Here is a 20,119-nt window from a genome sequence, read left to right as displayed (position 1 = left end):
AACACAATGTATTTATTTTTGCTCAAGAATGACTTTTGGTGTTTTATACAACAACTGGTCCTTATAAACTCACTGGGATGATAGTAATAATCTTTATAATCAAACAGCAGCTCATCAGGAAGTTTACAAAGTCTGTGTAGATGTTCATGAGTCGCCTAAAGACAATGTCAAAAAAACAAATGTTGATTTTCTTATCATGAATTGACATTAATCAATTCCATAAGAAAAGAACTGCTGCAGGAGTTGTTTCGGGATAAAATCAATAATGTATAAATGCAGCTGGAGAATGTGTCCGAGCCTGAGGGTGACCTGGAACAAAATATTCAGTACAAGATAATCAAAACTGTCTCAGGTTTTGTCATGTTGGTTATATACTGATGTGGAGTGGATGAAGAGATTACTGTGTGAAGTCAGAGCTCTTCAATCTGTCAACAAACAACATTTTATAACCACAGCAGCTGTATTAGTGCTCATAATGACATCGACCAAAATCATGAAAATGTTTTTTATCATCCTCACAAATATTTAGTGCAGAAGAAGTTTTGTGATGAATTACGTGAGTACAAACTTTATAGACTGGTAACATTTGTGTAGAGGAAGTCACGGCCCAAAGGTTTCAGGTTCTGACAGTCAGTCCAGAGCAGATCAGCTGGTCTTTATTTATGACTGTCTGTCTGTTTGTGTGGCTGCCTGAACATAAATCCAGAGCTGCTCATAAGGAGGCGAAGAGGGGAAATCTGTCTGGGTCCAAACTGCTGGGAGGCCCCATGGAGGCCAACAATCATCAAGTTCATCCTGAATATAAGTGAACATTGTATTTATTGGTGCTTAAATAAACAGTGTAGCCTGGTTCATTCTCCTGAAAATGGTTTGAGTCTTTTCATGTGTCCTGACCTGAGAAATGTTCTCATCTAAACTAACCATGAGCTGATGTAGCAGTGAATTTACTTTGCTGTGCCAGAATCTGCACATAAATCTGGATACCAGGAAAGAAAAAAGAAACAAAAGAGAGGTGGCAAGAGCAAAAAATGTGATTGAGCTGCTCTCAGCCAGGCTGAAGACACAAATCAGGAGGCTAACGTTACAGCTAACATGACTCACCAAGAGGCAGATAGTGTCAGTGAAGAAGCTGTGAGGAAGAGGATGATGTTGATGAAGAGACGACGTTCATGAGTTGATGTAGCAGAGAGAGCAGCAGCTTGTCCTGATATGAGTAAAGTAGATTTGTGGAGGGCCCGTTCACTGGACCTGTTCAGAGGTCCAGCAGCTGGTTCTGTGGGCAGGCCTGCATAAATCTGTCTATCACGGCTATTTATGTCCTTTATTTGACTGTTGTTCAGTTCTTTCTGCTCAGATTTGAACACTTCATCAAGTAGTTCTGATGGTTCTTCTACAGGAAGTCTGGACAACAACACACCATTGATCAAAGGTAACTAATGGCTCTGTCTGTCTGAATCACCACCTGTATGATGGACTGTATGTGTTACTTTTTTACTCTGTTCATTTATGAATATTTGTGTATCCGTCCGGACAGAAGTGAGTGACAGTTTGAAGAGGAGGTGAACTCCACTCTATAAGACCTCTGTGACACTGAACTTTGTTCTCCAAGAGAAAGTTTCTGCTTTGTGAGAGAATGAAACATGTTTTACTGCAGTAAAGACACAATCTGTGATCCAAACACACACAAAAGAGTCACAACACCAACAAAACAGGTTGAATATCATTTACATGTGTTTGGTCAGAAAGCTTTACAGTGAACCAACATCAGTCAGTCTAACACCTGCTGAACATAAACAACCTTCTGGTCTTTTAATTTCATATTTAATATCTTTTTTACTCTTGTAGATGATTAAAATAATCATCAAACTAAAATGTAATGTTGACTAAACTATATTAAAACACACTGACAGCTCACAGTTTCATGTTATTCTGATATAAAGCAGCTTCACTTCAGTCTGCTGAGGCCTCGGCTGGATCCAGTCAGATCACAATAACAGAACATTGTTGATCTGAACACTGCAGAGGTTTTTAATTACATGATCACAATAGATGAGTTTGTGTTTCATTCTGAGATGGACAGTGTTTTAATTAGCTTTGAATTCTGAGGAAATCCTTCTTTTGCAAAATGCTCCTAGAATAAAGAGTCAGAGAGGAAACACACCAGAAGAAGGAGGAATTTATCACATCATGAGATAATGGAAACATGTTTTTACATTATGAGAAAATAATGTACAGAATATTTTGAGCAAAGAAACTCAAAACATGTCAGAACTATTTTTAATGTAGTGACACTCTCTACTGGTATGGTCAGAAAATTTAGAGGAAATAGTTTAACAAGTAAGTAACTTTAATTTGGTCCTTCACAAAAGAAATTATGCAGCTGACATAAATACAGACTCAGGATGAATAAAACATCTTTAAAGGGGCTCTGTGGAACTTCTGTGTTGTGTTGGAAGCCGGTCGTTAGTTTATGTCAGCGGACTCCATTTCTAATCCAACATTAGCTGCTGTTGTTCTCTCTTAATAAAGTCACATCCTGTTGGATTGTCATGAGAAAATCTGACCCGAGTCCTTCACAAAGAAACACACAGTCCAGCTGCTTTAAACAACTCAAACAAATCGTCCACAGGCTCGTACAGGCAGCTGAGAGAGACGAGGAAAGTCTCACTTTTCACATCTCGTTTCAATCTGCTCACATACATTCATACACAAATTGTAACATAGAGCCACTTTAGATATGGTGGAAATATAACAAATAATGAAAATGAGAACATGCATTTACTCACCGAGAAAATAAAGTACTGAATTATTTGAGGAAAGAAGATTAAAAACTTTAAAAGTATGTAAGTAAGTAGCTGTGTTGATAAAACACCTTCAACAGCAGAATGAAAAGTACTTCACAAAAGAAGTTAGACAACCAACATAAATACAGACTTCAGAATAAAACATCCTTAAAATAAGGGCAAACTCAAAATGACACAAAGTCCTGAGCAGCTTTTTAAAGATGTCACAGTCTCCACAGATTTTAAGTCCAAAGTTCAGGAGCCAAAACCTCAGAAGTCTCTGTTAGTATGAAACCTTTTAATGAACATGAAACTCTGGTTATCAGAAATATCAGACACAAGACTTAAATTAGATGAATCAGTTTGCATGTTAAAGATATATGAAGGTGAGGCTCTCAGGAGGTTGGACATTCACTGTGTCATCAGTTGTATTTTAATGATTCACTTGAACATTTATAATCCACGAGCCCTCTGACACAACATGGAGATGGTGGTGGAGTTCCTCTGTAACACAGTTCTCCTGATGCTGCTGCGTCTCTGTGAGCTGTCATGTCGTGTACAGCAGCTCTGAACTCTCTGTAACGCTGCAGACATCATCTCCAACCTGTGCAGCTGTTTCACTCTTCAGAGGAAGTTTTTACTCACAAGAAGCTGTTTTTAGGAGATGAACTGGATTTTGTTCCTCACTTAAAAATGACTCCAGTCAGTTATCATGTGTGGATAAAATATAAAGCTGAAGATAATTGTATCATCTGTGGCTGTAAGCTGTTTATTTAAGTTTCTTCCAAATGTTTTTTCTCTCAAAGCTTCTTATATTGGCTCATATTTATTTGTCAGTTTTCTTTGAGATGTTCAATCATTACAGTTGACTATATAGAGTGTAACACCACCTATTTGTACTAGAACTTGAACAGATGAGTGTTTTATTAATGAATAAAGTGCTTCTGAAACAGTTAAAAGTTATCTGTTTATTTGTTGTTTATTGGAGGTTCACAGTTGTTTCATCAGATAAAGATTTCAGGAAGCAGTGAGGCTGTTTGTTGACACTAAACAAATTATTATTGATTATATTTGATTATCTTTAATTTGATGAATACTTTTGATCAGAGTCATTAATAATCCAGATGTTCTGACAGACTGACACCAGCAGAAAGTCAGGTGACATCCTCAGGTGGTTTCCCATCAGCAGTTCAGAAGCAGATACATGGTTGTCCACAGGGGGCGCTGTCACACTGCTGACACCTCTGTACAGGTGAGCTCAGTGATAAACTCAGGTATTGATCAGCAGTGATCAGGAAGAGCCTCTGTCAACCAGAGCTCAAGCCTCAATGTCACCAACAATATAAAGTGTCCAGATAAAAGCTGCGACACGTGTTGTTTTCTCTGTGTGATAATCATGAATAATATTGTCTCAGCTGAAGAAGTGACAACAAAACATCTGAGCTTCATTTATTAACTTCAATAAGCTTTTATAAAGTGCTTCAAGAACATTAAACGAGCAGTGAAACAGAGTGTAAACGGTGCCAAAGCGAGAGCAGAATGAAAAAAACGAGCATCAGGTGTTCAAACATCAACAGTGGTGTTACATTTCTGTGGTTGGAGCAGTTTTCAGCGTCCACAGCTCCAAATCAGCTCAGAGGCGTCGAGGCTGAAGGACAGAGCTGAGCTGATCTGAGGTCTGTGCTGAAGAAGCTCTCTGACTCTCTTTCTGCTTTCAGTTTGATTTCTCTGCTTCTTGTTTTCACCTCAGAGTAAAAACACTGAGGTCAGATATTGTTTCATCACATCTCTCATGTGTTTTATTATTATATCGTCTGTCCTGATTGTGATTCAGTGAGTCTGCCTGAACTGAGACACACTGACACATACGTCTCATTTATCTGCACACAGATGTGTTTAACACAGCAGATAATAACACTGTGTACTGCTGCACATCAGCTGCAGGTTTGACCCACTGGGGGGCGCTCCTCCCCACATTTACTCACTATAACATCAAGAAAACCTCATTTTAATGTGTTGTGTGTTGCTGATATATTGATCAGGACTGTTTTCAATCCCAGGTTGAGCCACACAGAGCAGAAGAACAATCAGACACTACTGCATCCACACAGACTCCAGAGTGTGTGAGCTGTAGCTGACAGTGACCTCTGACCTCCCAGAACATTCACACATTTCTGCACATTACATCACATCAAGCTACAAAACATGACACGAGATGTGAGCAGCAGGAGGTTTAATACTCCTTCATATGCGAACAAAGCTGAGACACTCAAATAAAACCCCGCATGTCTCCTCATCCTCTCACACAGGATACTACAAGATCATTTTACTTTCGCTTTACAACCTCAGTGGGTCAGTTTTACCCAGTTATAAGTGACGTTGACGTTCAGGTTAAATTCTCATTGGCTCAGATGGAGATTCATGTTGACGCCTCTCTAAGTATTCCCCTCATTTCAGCGCTGGATGTTGGAGAAGGAGCAGACTCAGCCTGTCTGTGATTAAAGAATCATCTATATATATTTTTTTTTTTATCAAATCCTCAGAAACGACAGTTCACCATGAAGATCTTGGTGTTTCTGGCTCTCCTGGGAACAGGTCTACATGACGCGGCAGCAGGTGAGTTCACATTATTTTAAATCAGCTGGTTGTAAAAAAAAAAATGTTTCCTGTCTTTATGTTCTGTAAATATTAACGGAAGGTTTGTTTGATAGTCTTTTATGTTTAGCTCAATGACTTTATTGCAGATTATAGAAATGTTTAAATCTGATCATGTTAAAGTTGACGTTAGTAAATCCTGTTTGTTCATCTCATTAATCACTTTCTGTTAGAAGAGAAGTCCACAGTCTGTCTCTGAACATGGATGTTAAAAATGGATTTGTCTTTTTTTTTCCCTTCTATATTTCGGACAATATTTTAATTCGTCTGATCGATCTTAATGTTAAAATGTCAGCAGAACTACGCAGCACAAAACAGTCCAACTCTCAGATAAATAAAGAAAAGAGTAGAAAACATCAGAACAAGGCGGTAAAACAAAGATTGTCTAAAACTATATTTAGTGCACTGATGAGTTTAATCTCTAAATTGTTTATGAACGGTTAACTGACTGTTTTAGAAATGTTTTATGAACATGTTTTATATTACCGGTATTTTGATTCATGAGTTATAATTAACGTATTTTAGTAAAATATGTCACTACATTTTGAATTTTGTAATCAATCACAATCACAGCCGGCTATGAAAAAATATTATAATAACAATATATATTTTAAATTCTATATATTAAAAAAAGCCCAGATAATTCCACAGTTTAACACCACACACTGAAACACTTCTGCTTTAATGTAGTTGGTCCATACTGAGTTTATTGGTCGGGTCCAGTCATATCACACTGGTAGTTATTACATTTACTGTGCGTACAATAGAAATGTTGTTTATTAGATCCAGATCAATAAATCAGCCTCAGATAAATCTGCAGATATGAACTTATTACAGATATGTTGGTATCTGTGTGTGTCGGCTGATCATTAACAAGAAACTGAAGAACAGAAATGTCAAACAGAGTCTTCAATACAAAGTTTGTCCACCAGAGAGCGATGAAGAGTTTATTTAGAACTGAGAAAATGATGAGCTTCAAACTCCAGTATCTGTCGGATAATACCGTTTATGTAGTTTGAGCTATTAATTTATTCCAGGAAGGATTTGTAAAACATTTATGGTCTGTGCAGTTTTTAAGAGCAGTGTAACACATAAATATGATCTTCATGTATTCAGACAGCAGAGGACAGTGAAGGATTCTGAAATCATGGATAAATTGTATTGAATAAATAGTTAAAAATCTAGATTAAGCTTTTGCTTTCAGGATTAAAAGTGAATTAAATATTCATGTTGGAGGGAATGTTGGAATTCCAAGGAATGTACAAGTAGGTGTCAATAAAAAAAATCCAGATCCAAAATCATTAAGTCCTGTAAATAACTGACTAATAGAAACTGGAAAGAATATCTCTGTGAATAAAAATATTACTGAAAAATATCATTCATGAATGTACTACATATACTAAATTTTCTGCAATAAAGGTGATTTTCAACTATTTGAAATCCCGAACCTTCTGACAATAACATGAAAAAATAAATGAATGACCACATGATGATGTAAAGTAACATGTTTGAATGTTGTTAAAGCAAAATCTTAATCTATACGTTTACTTTTGTATTTATTGATTGTGTAACAGTAATTATTGGGATGTCTCCACTCTGCTGTAGTTCATTTTGATTCTGTGTGCAGGAAAATAAAATTGTTCAGTGATTTATGAAACTGAAATCATGACATTAACTTTTTCTTACAGTGACTCACTCTCTGAAGTATTTCTACACTGCATCTTCTGGAGTCCCAAACTTCCCAGAGTTTGTGACTGTTGGTTTGGTTGATGAGGTACAGATGATTCACTATGACAGTAACACCAAGAAAGCAGAACCCAAACAGGACTGGATGAGCAGAGTCACAGCAGGCAAAGCTGACTACTGGGAGTATCAGACTCAGATGTTGGTGGGTGCCGAGCAGAACTTCAAAGGCAACATTGAAATCGCAAAGCAGCGCTTCAACCAAACTGGAGGTTTGTTTATGTTTCAATTTCTACTGATAAAATACTAAATAAATAATTAGTTAAAATGAAATGTTTATTTATGTTTTATTTTATTTTCATGCTGTCTATTAGGAAAATTGTTAGTACACACACACACACACACACACACACACACACACACACACACTCACACTAAACTGTCTGTTGGAGGCTTTTCTTATCTAAACTCTCAGTCAGTCTGAACAGAAACATCACTGAGACTGAGACTACTGGATGCTGCTGTACTACACTGATACAGTGTTTCTGTCCATCCCATAATAACCAGCAGAGATTATTAACCCTTTATCTCCACTAGATTAGATCAGAGTGACTCTACTGAAGTGCCCACAGTGAGTTGGTCCATAATAACTCTACTGTAGGAACCTGTTTATCACAACAGTTTAACAACACACAGCTGATAGAGGAACATCACTGCCTGGTTTCTTAAACTACGGAGCAGGACTGTAAATGGGACACAGGCTGCTTCTGCTGGGTCCTCATATGAGAGGAGGAGCAGCATGTTTTAATACACCTGGCTGACAGGACCACAAGGTGACTGTCTCATTCAGATCAGAGCTTTAAAGAGTTTAACAGGACGACTCCACTGTGCTGACCACACTGTGTCCATCCCATAATATACAGGATATATAGTAGATCTACAGATTAGATTAGATTAACTCCACTGTACTGACCACACTGTGTCCATCCCATAATATACAGGATATATAGTAGATCTACAGATTAGATTAGATTAACTCTACTGTACTGACCACACTGTATCCATCCCATAATATACAGGATATATAGTAGATCTACAGATTAGATTAGATTAACTCCACTGTACTGACCACACTGTGTCCATCCCATAATATACAGGATATATAGTAGATCTACAGATTAGATTAGATTAACTCTACTGTACTGACCACGCTGTGTCCATCCCATAATATACAGGATATATAGCAGATCTACAGATTAGATTAGATTAACTCTACTTGACCACAGTGTGTCTCTGTCATAATAAACACATGTTGTGCTGAAGTGATTAGTCAATTAATCGATTAGTTGATCAACAGGAAATTTATTGACAAACGTTTTGACGATCAAATATTGATTTCAGTCTTTTACTGAACAAAACTCACAAACATTTTCTAGTTCAAGTTTCTCAAATATGAGAATTTGCTGCTTTTCTCTGTTTTATATCGTTATAAATTAAATTCTGTTTCAGTGTTGGTCGGACAAAAGAAGATATTTAAAGATTTCACCTCTGACTCTGGAAACTTGTGATGGACATTTTCACTGTTGCTTGATATTTTACAGCATAAACGATTTATTGATTAACCCAAAAAAATAGTCATTACATAATCAATAATGAGAAAATAAATTAGTTTGAATCCAAAATATGTAGTAAAAACAGATTAGATAACTTTAAATCTACTGCACTGACACACAGTCTGTCCATCCCATAATATAGAAGAAGTATTTAGAAGATTTCACGTTTGGCTCTGAGAACTTGTGATGGACTTTTTTCACCATTTTCTGACTTTTAACAGCGTAAATGATTTATTGATCAGCCAAAAAATAATCACTACATAATCAATAATGACAAGAAAATTCAGTTTGAGTCATAAATATGTAGTAAAATACAGATTATATGACATTAACTCTACTGTACTGATACACAGTCTGTCCATCCCATGATATATAAAAGAAATGTGATGATTTCACGTTTGGCTCTGAGAACTTGTGAAGAACATTTTTCACAATTTTCCCACTTTTTAAAATAAATAAATGGTTAATCAATTCATCAAAAAAAATAATTAACAATGAAAAGAATCATTAATTTCATCCTAAATATAAAGTAGAACTACAGATTATATTATATTAACTCCACTGTACTGATACACAGTCTGTCCATCCCATAATATAGAAGAAGACATTTAAAGATTTCACCTTTTGGCTCTGAGAACTTGTGATGGACATTTTTCATAATTTCCTCACTTTTTAAATTAAGTAAATGTTAATCAATTAATCAAAAAAGAATAAATAACGAGGAGAAGAATTAATTTCAGTGTTGAATATAAAGTATAACTCCAGATTAGATCAGATGAACTCTACTGTACTGACCACAGTGTGTTGGTCCGTCACATCAGCAGCATCAAACCAACATCTGCAGGTGGAAACAGCTGTTGGTTGTATTGAGTGATTGACTGATGGATGGACCAATCAGGACACACAGACTGCCTCCCAGTCTCCATAATGGTCCTGATGGTGTGGGCCTCATCCTGACCAGTTGTAGTAACACAGAGCTGAACAGGACACACTGTCCTGGCTGAGCAGCTGGAGTCTAGAGACTCATCCTGGACTGAAACTCTCCTTCAGTGAAGCTTCTAGAGCAGCTTCAGGACAGTCCAGTCTGTAGTTTCTCACAGGAGGAGGATGTTGTTGGACTGATCCACTGGCTGCAGGGTCTCAGTGGGTCTAATGTTCAGTCCAGGATCAGGTTTAATCTGCTGGTCAGGACTCCACCTCAGTGTGTGTGTGTGTGTGTGTGTGTGTGTGTGTGTGTTGACATGAAGCCACACCTCCTTCAACAGTGGAGATAAACTGTTGGTCTCAGTGGAGTCAGTGTGTCTCTGTGGTGAAACAGAGGATATGAACTGTGTCAGGAACTCACTCTGTTTCCCAGCAGCCTCTCTGTCTCTCTCTGAAGACGTCCACACTGTCCAGATGATGATTGGCTGTGAGCGGCTTCCATCCAGCCAATAACAGCAGGAGGTGTAGATCCTGGTGTTGTGGTGTCTGTGGATCAGTGTGTCTCTGTGGTGAAGATGTGATATCAGCTGATGATAGATGACTGAGCTGTGATCTCACTCTGGTTTAATGTCCTCTCTGTTTCTGTCTCAGGTGTCCACATTGTCCAGAGGATGTACGGCTGTGAGTGGGATGATGAGACTGATGAGGTTAATGGTTTTGATCAGGATGGTTATGATGGAGAAGACTTCATAGCATTTGACCTGAAGACAGAGACATGGATCGCTCCAAAACAACAAGCTGTCATCACTAAAAACAAGTGGGATCATAACAAAGCTTATGTAGCCTCTCAAAAGAACTACTTCACCCAGATTTGTCCTGAGTGGCTGAAGAAGTATGTGGACTATGGGAGGAGCGTTCTGCTGAGAACAGGTAGAATCACCTGACCTGATGTAGTTTAATGAACACAACAATCTTCATATTTTTCTTCTGTTTCTAACCAACAGTCACATCACAATTAATATAAACCAACATACATTTCTCTTTACCTCTATTTTCTCTGTTTCTGTCCATCTCAGTCTCTCACTCTCCTTCTCCTCCCAGTCTCATCTGTCTCTCCCTTCTTGTAACGTGTTCACATATTTTGTCTGTGTTACTAAAACATTTAAAATACATTCCATCAAACAGGAATGATAATATTAATATGCAGTAAATACTAATAAAGAACCTATAAACTGTCTCTCTTTCCTCTCCAGAGCTTCCCTCAGTGTCTCTCCTCCAGAAGACTCCCTCCTCTCCAGTCAGCTGCCTCGCTACAGGTTTCTACCCTCACAGAGCCTCACTCGTCTGGAGGAAAGATGGAGAGGAGCTTCATGAGGAGGTGGACCACGGAGAGATCCTCCCCAACCAGGATGGAACCTTCCAGATGAGTGTTGACCTGAAACTTTCATCAGTCACACCTGAAGACTGGACGAGGTACGACTGTGTGTTTCAGCTCTCTGGTGTGAAGGAGGACATCATCACCAAACTGGACAAAGCAGTGATCAGAACCAACGAAGGAAAGACTGGAATCAAAAGTATTGATGGTGAGAAACATTTATTTAACTGTAACAGTCCTGCAGTTCATGTGTTCATATATGTTTGACTTTCGTTCCCTTGTATTGTTTTACTGTCAGTTTCGTTCATCTAGAAGACTCAGACTGACATTAAACCAAAGCACATGTTCACCTCTGGACTCTTTAAAGGATATCAGCAAATCTAATTTTCCGCTTTTTAATTTTTTACTTGGATTAATACAGAAGAAAGTCAATAATGAAACATGCAAAACAATGTTTTCAGGTTGCATTTTACGTTCATAATAATCAGCTGTTTACCTCCTAGTAAATGTATTGTAGCTTATGAGACTGTGACTGTGAGACTATTGTACCGTCATTTTATACCATTTCCGATACGTGTAGCCATTTTAATTTTATTAAAGGCACTGTGTTGACTTCATTACTGGTCAGTTTTAGAAGAGGAGGAGATTATTTTAAACTGGATGAATATGTACATGTATCAGAAAATCCGTTAAAATAAAGATTATTTTTTGACAGTCAAAAAGAAGTTTGATTTTGACAGTCAGGCGCTGTCATTGTGTCAAAACCATCTAATGAGACAAACCAACACAGACATGCAATAAAACAAAGATAACAAAGCTAGAAGAAGTACAGATAAAAATTTTAATTAACAACAGCAGGACAAACAAACACAGTGTCTGTATACTGATGTCTGGTTGGCAAATCGATGTTCTTCTCTAACCTGCTTCATCTGAACAGGCTGAGACTCTTTTTTGTTTTCTACTCAACAGAGAATTCCAGTAACTTGACTGCCATCGTCATCGCTGTAGTGGTCGTTCTCGCTCTCGTCAGCGCTGGGATTGGATTCTTCATTTATAAGAAGAAGAGCGGTGAGAAACCAAAACAGAAACAGTGTCTTTTTTCATCATTTTGATTTTAACTTTGAGAGGATGCTTTTATTGCAAACATTTCCCTGCACAACGGAATATTTTACAACCAACAGTTAAGACTTTAAAGCTCATAGCAACAGTTTCATTACAGTATGACTATATTACAATGATGTAGAAAAAATAATAGAAGATCTAAAAAAAGCATTTTAAACTTTAACACTAGATTAATTTGTAATTTCTTTTTATTTCAGCCAAACGCCCTCCATCTCGTAAGTATCACTTGTTTTTATTATGTTTCCTCTGATCTGACACTGAGATTTAAAAACGTTACTTGATTTTGTGCTGATTAACTTTTCTTGCAGTGTTAGCTGTTTGTTAAAAACAGCAGGATTTGGTCTAACATTGTGTTTCTGACCTTACAGCTGTGAGCAACACTGAGGTGGAGAAATTGAACCAGCAAGCCTAAACGACAAACACACCAACCTGAACACAGTGAGTTGTTTCGTATTGGACATTAATTCAGACACCAGATGTTAAACCAAGCTGCACTAAACTATGTGTAAAATAACTTTCTGACAACGTTTATTTACTGAAACATTCATTTGACACTTTGTCGTTATAACAAAATCTTTGACTTTCAATTGAATTTCCACAACAAAGATGAAACTGTTAAATATAAAGTTCCCAGAAGCCATAGAAACCTTTACATTGGAAGTTCAGATGAAGTGTAATATTAAAAACATTAGAAAAACAGTGACACCATTTTGTTGATGAACCAAATTTAAAGAAATGACTTTACTTCAGAAACATAGCAGGTAAATACGTTTGAACTAAACCTTAACACTCTAATGACCCAATCATCGATATTTTATGTCGGAATGATTCAGTAAATATGTGGATTTGTTGTGAAAATTTCTTTTATTTATTTCTTTTTTGTAATGTTTTCCTTTTGTCTCTTTAGGTTTATGGATAAATTCTGCACTGGAACACGAAGCGATGGACGTTCTGCTCCATAAACTGGAAATTAATTGGATATTCATAAAGATATAAACTGAATTAGAGTTGGAAATCTATCAATAGATGCATATGATTGGAAAAAAGAAAAAAAAGGCCAAAAATCAGTTGGCAAATGTTTTAAGAAAAATACAATTAATATAAATGGTGACATTCAATCATTTTGATCATTTGGTCTCAAATAAAAAGGGGAATTTTGTTTGAAAAGACTCAGATGTTGGCAAATCAAATGTGAATATCGATATATATATAAAAGATAAATCATCACTGCTCTCTCCATACATACATAATCAATTTGAAGATTTTAAACAAAAACATATTTACATTTTAATACCTCTGGTGTTGGGGTTTTCTGGGAAAATCAATATTGGTAATACAAATTTAAATGTAAATATTCGCACACATCCCAGTACATGCATTCACATCTTCATATATGTTAAACTACTTGGGCCTGGCAATACGATATATACCTTGAGATAACAGATATTTGTCAACCAGGAGAGATTTGTCTTAACTATTTATACTAAAAAAGCTATTATATGGTTCTCTGGTTGTATCAGATCACTGGAGGCAAAAGTGCAAATCAGTCAACAACATCCAAAAACATGCTATGAAAAAAAGGACATCCTAAATTACCTGTTGGTGTAAATCGTTGTTAATCTGTTTTACTCCTGGTGACTAAAGTTCACTGTGAGGCTCAGCATGATGCATTAGACAGGAAAAGGATTACATTCTTTATCACAATGGTGAATTATCACGATTTTAATTTAATTTGATCTGGTCAAGACAACATGTTTAAATGGTTCCTGATTTAATTTCCAGAAAAATGCACATTATGATATATACAACAGCATGAAATTACCTAAACAATGACAGGTTGTATCAATGTTGCCAGCCCAAATTTATTTTCCAGATGAGTAAATAAGACTTTTTTTTTTATTCAGACCAGGCTTGTAGGGCCTGTCGGGCCAGGGTGAATAATTTATGTCTGAATTTGTTTTTTTCTTTATTAGTGGGAAGTATGTTGTTTTTTGTTTCTTAAAATCTCTTTTAATCTGTTTTGAAATATATAATTGATTTTTGCTGATTTTCTAAAAAGGTTGCAGGCTTTTTTAAGCTTCTCAGCACACTGATAGAGAAATATTTTTGCTTGTTTTACTTTTGTTAACACAGACATTGAACAGCGATGCTCAAAATTGTTTCCTGTCTTTGGTTAAGTAGATGAATGTCAAATGAAGTTTTTCTGCTGTTTCATTCTTTTTGCACTGTAATTTAGCTTTTCAATAAAGTCACAAATTTTCCAAATGTTTTTGTCCTTTTGTGTTTACATATAAAGTTCATTTTTACACATCTGTGAAAGAAGAAACAGTTAAATCAATATTACCTGTGTGCTAACTCACCAACACTGTACTCTTACCTGGAGATTAAAGTTAAAGAACCAACAACAAGCTTATTATTTGGGCTTTATAGATACCTGAAGGTTGTTTTTTTAGTTTTAGTTTTAGTTTTTAGCTTTCACATGAAAAACATGATTATCATAGTTGGAGACTGTTTTTGTAAAATCATTCTGCATTACTTTGTTGCTCCCTCTGACCAGAGAAGTCCTCAAATAAAAATATTTTATTCATCATAAAATTACAGAAATATAGAGGAAAAATATTTCTGTTTCCAGTTACTGATTGATGTAAAGCATGTGTGTAAAGTTTTCACTCAGCTTGCATTCACACTGCATGTATCCAGACTCAGTGTGGTCATTTGGTTTTCCCCTTGATAAACCTGTTGCACTGAAATCAGTTGCCTGAAAATAACAGTTCTGTGGCTCTTCAAAATCAGCTCTTCTTTGCCTAAAAAGATGTCATGTGCTGCTGGTTAATGATACCGTATAAAAAGCAACTAAAGAGATGCACTCACTTACTATTAATCATGAGGCTAACAAAGCTTTGGTAAGATTTTGTAAGTATTTTGACGTCATGTTACCAAAATCATCCTTGGATTTTTACTGTATTGAACTGATGGCCCTCTGACACCTGCAAAGGTTCATTTCAGGGCAAGAAAACAACAGATCCTGTTTAGAGATCATGTTGATTGACCAGATTTTTAAAATGAATACCAATACCTTCATGGGCCGAACCTGTCCTGAGTTCTGCATGGCTACAGATGACATCACAGCTCAGTTTCATATTCTACGTGAAATGTTCTTCATCATGTTGTATCACCAGCCTATCTGATATTTGAAGCTATACATGTATAATAAACCATACAAACAAATACAAAGGTTATATTTACATTAATTGATATCACCCAGTTTCTTCATGTTAGTAAAACATTCTGTGAGTCTGACACCAGTCATCAGTAACACTGAAGAGCTTTAGACGTCTCACCCAACAGGTTTGGACAGATTTGATGCGCCAATCCTGTATGATTATGGTCACATTTTACAAGACGCCCAGTAATAATTAAAGCATTCTGTAACAGGTGATACGATCTTCAAAGTGTCCTCTAAAGATCAATATAGAAGAACTGTATTTTGATATTTACAAAAAGTAAAACAAAGACTCTGTCAACATTGTAAGTGTGTCAAGTGTTATGACAAGTTAATATTATCCACATGTCAACATATTTTTTTACGAGTGGCTGGAAATAACAAATATGTTATTCTTCTAATTTCAGCGACATACAACATACTCATACACGAGTGTTTAACCGAACATTTTATATAAAAATTTAACATGTATCAGTTCAGGTAAGTAACTACAGGACCGAGCAGTGAGATGAACAACAGTCTTTATTTGGATCTCTGTGTTGTAAGATCTTTACAGGATGTCAACAAACCACAAATTACCACACTGAACCATGTAGAGTATCAATGTTACATAATACAATGAACAATAACCAAACCAACATCTGAACAACTTAACAATGATAATTAGATCCTGCAAAGTTCAGGTTCATATGTAGAAAAAAAAATAGCTGTAAGTAGTTTTGTAAAATCTGACATTTCATTTACATTCCAAAATCAGACGTAGACCTTCTCTGGTCCCTACACTTTACACTCTGCTGTGAGACTAAGAGATTCATTTATTTCACAAATGTGAAATTTCACTTTGGAAATACACAAATCATTGGACCATGTTCAGAGAGCTGAGGCTGACGGGTCAGAATCAGAACATTCCCTTCCTGTAGCGGTGGATCAGCTCTGACACGTCTTCCTTACACACCTTTATCCAGCCGTCCTCCTGCATGTGGTACACTGAGACAAACACACAAACAAAACACAGACATGAACACACAAATACACACAGTCTTTGCTCAATCTATTCATTTTTGTGCATGTTGTGTTTTTACTTGAACATTTGAGACATGACAGGAAATGAATGGAGAGAGAGAGAGAGAGAGACAGGAAGTAACAGGTAACAAACGCTGCCAAACCAGACATGAAGCTAGGTGTTGTTTAACCCAAAGACCACTTTAGTTTTTCATTGTTTTGTTATGACTAAACTCTTTACTTTGTTTATTTTTTGTCCGTCTTGTGCACTTGTCACAGAGACATGTGTGGTGTGTTGTTGTCAGAGAGGCTGTTTGTGTTGACTGTTTTAGGGGATTATTTCACTTTGTAATCATTACTATAATTCATGTATTTATTTTGTTTAAATGTCTGTTAAATTTGATGTTCTAAGTGTGTCTAAGGACCCGCTTGACCATGAGATGATGTATCTCAGGGGGTTCGAATGAAACTAATAATAAATAAATAATTACCACTAAACACAAAGTGCAGTTGGAAATTATGTAAATGTTGGTTTTGAAGGTTTGATGATTGTGACAGATGAACAGTTAGAGGATCAACATATTAATACAAATCATCCTGAGGGGGGCGTGAACGTCTCAACCAAATTTCACGGATATCCATCTGAAACATGTTGCAGTATTTCAACAAAACATTAATGTTAGCAACATGATGGTGCTTTAGATAGATAGATAGATAGATAGATAGATAGTTAGATAGATAGATAGATAGATAGATAGATAGATAGATAGATAGATAGATAGATAGATAGATAGATAGATAGATAGAATTACTTTAATGATCCCAGACTGGGAAATTATTTTGTTACAGCAGAACTTGTTAGGACAAGTCATGTAGGATTCGTCCTATCGGACAACCCTGCAAAAATGCACTGACTGATCAACTGACAACCAATTACTGGTGTGACCAAAACGAATATTTTAGAGAGAGATATAAATAAACTACACTCACTGTTCACCACTCCTCCAGAGTAAGCATCCCTGTGTGTAGCGTGAGCGATGCCCCGACGGCCCAGCTCATACGCCTCCTCCACCGTCATGTCTTCCCGGTAACCGCTGTCCACGACACCGTAGGCGTAACTGTTACCACAGCCGGTGGAGAACATACGACCAGACAGACGCGTCCCGTTATCGTCCACGTAGTACAGACCAGGACCCTGGTGGAGGACACAGTCATTCACAGGGCACCGTTGTGATAATAATACCAAACTTCCAGATTAAGGTGTGACATTACTACTGTCTGTTTGGTTGATTCACATTTATTGAGCTGCTGCATCCTTTAGTGTACACATTCATCTTCTTACTGTCTACCTGACTCGTTGAAGGAGTTATACTTCCATGCGTACATTTTGAGATACATCATATTACTTCTGACTATGATGAAGGCAATAATAACACAATTAAAGTGACTTCTGGTCCCCCAACACAGCCACAGCTCACCTCTTTGTCCCATCCACAGATCATGCTGCCCATAGAGAGGCCCATGCCTCTGTAACCCAGCATCATGTTGGACAGCAGCTTGGAGGCAGCAGCCACAGAGATCCTGTGGTTGTTCCTCAGCCTGTACAGCCTGGATTAAATAATAATAAAAGAAGACATCAATCAATTAATATGGAAATCACTTAACATATCAATCAGCCCTGCATGTTATCTAGGTTGCCCTAAACGTGTAGCCTGACAGCACTATAGTGATACTGTTTTCCTGGGTTAGCAGCCGCCCGGATTTATAAGAACACTGACTTTTGATACTTAATATTTCATTGATACTTCCTAACACAACTACCTGCATGCAGTACATCACCAAACCCATAGATACAAGGATAAAAACAATGCCGAATTATTAAAGAAAGTCTGACAGATAATGGGACCAGTATTCAAACACTGCATGACGAACCTGCATTCTTTGGCCAGCAGTCTCTCCCAGTACTGGCAGTCTGCAGCGCTGCCCGACATGGTGCCCAGCAGGTAGGGGTTGATCTCTATGACCTTGTTGACATCGTTGGATGCTGCAAACAGAACAGAGACATTTATTAACAGAGATTATCATCCAGAGCATCATTGGTGACCATCTTTCGAGCATCAGTGATTTCAGTAAGGTGAGGCTTCTGTGCAGAATGCAAAGGATACGAAAAGACAACATCCACCCCAGACACACCTGTAACCCTGCTGTCAACTGGCAAAAGATACAGAAGTATCTCCTTAACAGCTTCTTTCTCAGGATGTGAGACTGCTGAACTCATCCTCAACCCTTCATCATAAATAGTTTATTTTTGTGACTTAATTAATGAGTCTGTATAGTTATTGTGATGGCCCGAGGACCTGGTCATGTATATACATTGTGTTTTAGTGTGTATTCCAGGTCTCAACAAAGTTATCTGGGAACACTGGGCCAACTTTTCCCAGCTACTGCCCGGACAGAAGTGTTCAGCTTGTCAATCACACTGTCGGTCTGTTGTTCAGCCTCTCCATCCTGCACCATGCACTGTTGTATCTTTTCCTCTGTAGTTATTACTTTATGTAAAGCACTGACAACATTCAGTTCATGCTCTCTAAATTTGACATTTCAAAGCTCCACACCTGGTAGAGACCTTTGTAACCTTTGAGTGATCAGGGGGTCTTTTTGATGGGGGCCAGGGAATGTGGCTAACTGGGTCCTGTCACTCTCTGCCTCCTGTCTTTTATTCACAGAAGCTAATACCTGCCAGGCTTTTATCACCTTTTACACACCCCAGATGTGTGTATTTACCTAAGTAACGTCCAGCTGATGCTCTGGAGTCCACAGCCACGATGACTCCATGTCTGAACTTGAAGGCCAGAGTGGTCGTACCGTGGTTCAGCTCTATACACACACCTCCGTCACGGCTGCAGGACTTGATGAACCCTGACGGCTTAAATGAAATCAGAGAAGGTACCTGAGTGATGTGTAGTAATATTCTTTGACAGTAACTTTTGATAGTTAAGAGTGATGCATATTATATGTCAGGAAACAAACACTCACCAAACACTGAAAACCACTGACGCGTAAAATAACTTGACCCACGCCGCGTCTGACGCGTCATGCTTGTGTCAGGTTTACCGGATAAGAGTATATTCATTTATTACCAAAACTCACGATACTCACGTCTACACCCAGAGGAACTGCAAACTCCTGGGTTTTGGCCCCGAAATTGTAGTGGTTGGTCCGGTCGACGAGGTGCGTCTTCCCCCCGGGATGAATCTGCCTGCGCAGCTCAGAATAATCTTTGAAACCACTCACGTCGAAAAGAGCCATTCTGTATTAAACTGGATTAACTATCTTCTGTTTATATTCTACTGTTCAGGTGTTGGGTTTAACAAAACGACGAAGCTGATTGACAAAGCGTCGCGGATAGCTAATTTCCTTGTGCGTGACAGAGGATACGAAAGTGAAAGAGTTTCAAAGAGTTTTCTAAAAGCGCAAAATGACAATTCCAAAATGTTCAGCGACACAAAAACGATGCGCAACTACTAATCTGGCCTATCCTGGCTGTTTTTTTGTAAACAAAGTTAACTTATCAACATTAGAAAACAAAGACTACAAGAAAACCTCCATGATATTCATCTTATATTAAAAAAAGGTGGATAAAGCCGGATAACCAATAGGAGAGCGCTGTAGTTTTTCCTCATCATCCGTCTCTAGGCAGAAATGCGCCACACAGGTTTGTGGAAGCCTGCAGAGGTGA

At 37.5% G+C, this 20,119-nt stretch overlaps 2 protein-coding genes across 2 annotated transcripts; one reads left to right on the top strand and one right to left on the bottom strand.

Moving 5' to 3' along the window:
- Positions 1 to 5,246: 5,246 nt before the first annotated feature.
- On the top strand, positions 5,247 to 14,420 carry LOC115579003 (major histocompatibility complex class I-related gene protein-like). Its single transcript, XM_030412448.1, has 8 exons — positions 5,247 to 5,399; positions 7,127 to 7,393; positions 10,310 to 10,588; positions 10,912 to 11,241; positions 12,003 to 12,101; positions 12,353 to 12,370; positions 12,524 to 12,593; positions 13,063 to 14,420. The coding sequence occupies exons 1-7, from the start codon at positions 5,342 to 5,344 to the stop codon at positions 12,565 to 12,567; spliced, it is 1,095 nt and encodes a 364-aa protein (XP_030268308.1). The 5' UTR covers positions 5,247 to 5,341; the 3' UTR covers positions 12,568 to 12,593; positions 13,063 to 14,420.
- Positions 14,421 to 15,882: 1,462 nt separating this feature from the next.
- LOC115579008 (proteasome subunit beta type-8-like) lies at positions 15,883 to 20,030 on the bottom strand. The gene is made up of 6 exons (XM_030412452.1): positions 19,540 to 20,030; positions 19,165 to 19,306; positions 18,313 to 18,424; positions 17,859 to 17,988; positions 17,371 to 17,575; positions 15,883 to 16,365 (listed from the first exon to the last, which is right to left on the bottom strand). Exons 1-6 carry the CDS (start codon positions 19,687 to 19,689, stop codon positions 16,277 to 16,279), a joined length of 828 nt encoding a protein of 275 aa, XP_030268312.1. The 5' UTR covers positions 19,690 to 20,030; the 3' UTR covers positions 15,883 to 16,276.
- Positions 20,031 to 20,119: the final 89 nt, after the last annotated feature.

The sequence above is a fragment of the Sparus aurata genome, chromosome 3 (genome assembly GCF_900880675.1).
Source record: "Sparus aurata chromosome 3, fSpaAur1.1, whole genome shotgun sequence".
Classification (NCBI taxonomy): Eukaryota; Metazoa; Chordata; class Actinopteri; order Spariformes; family Sparidae; genus Sparus; species Sparus aurata.
Note: the sequence above shows the minus strand (reverse complement) of the source record. Positions and strands in the feature narration are given on the sequence as shown.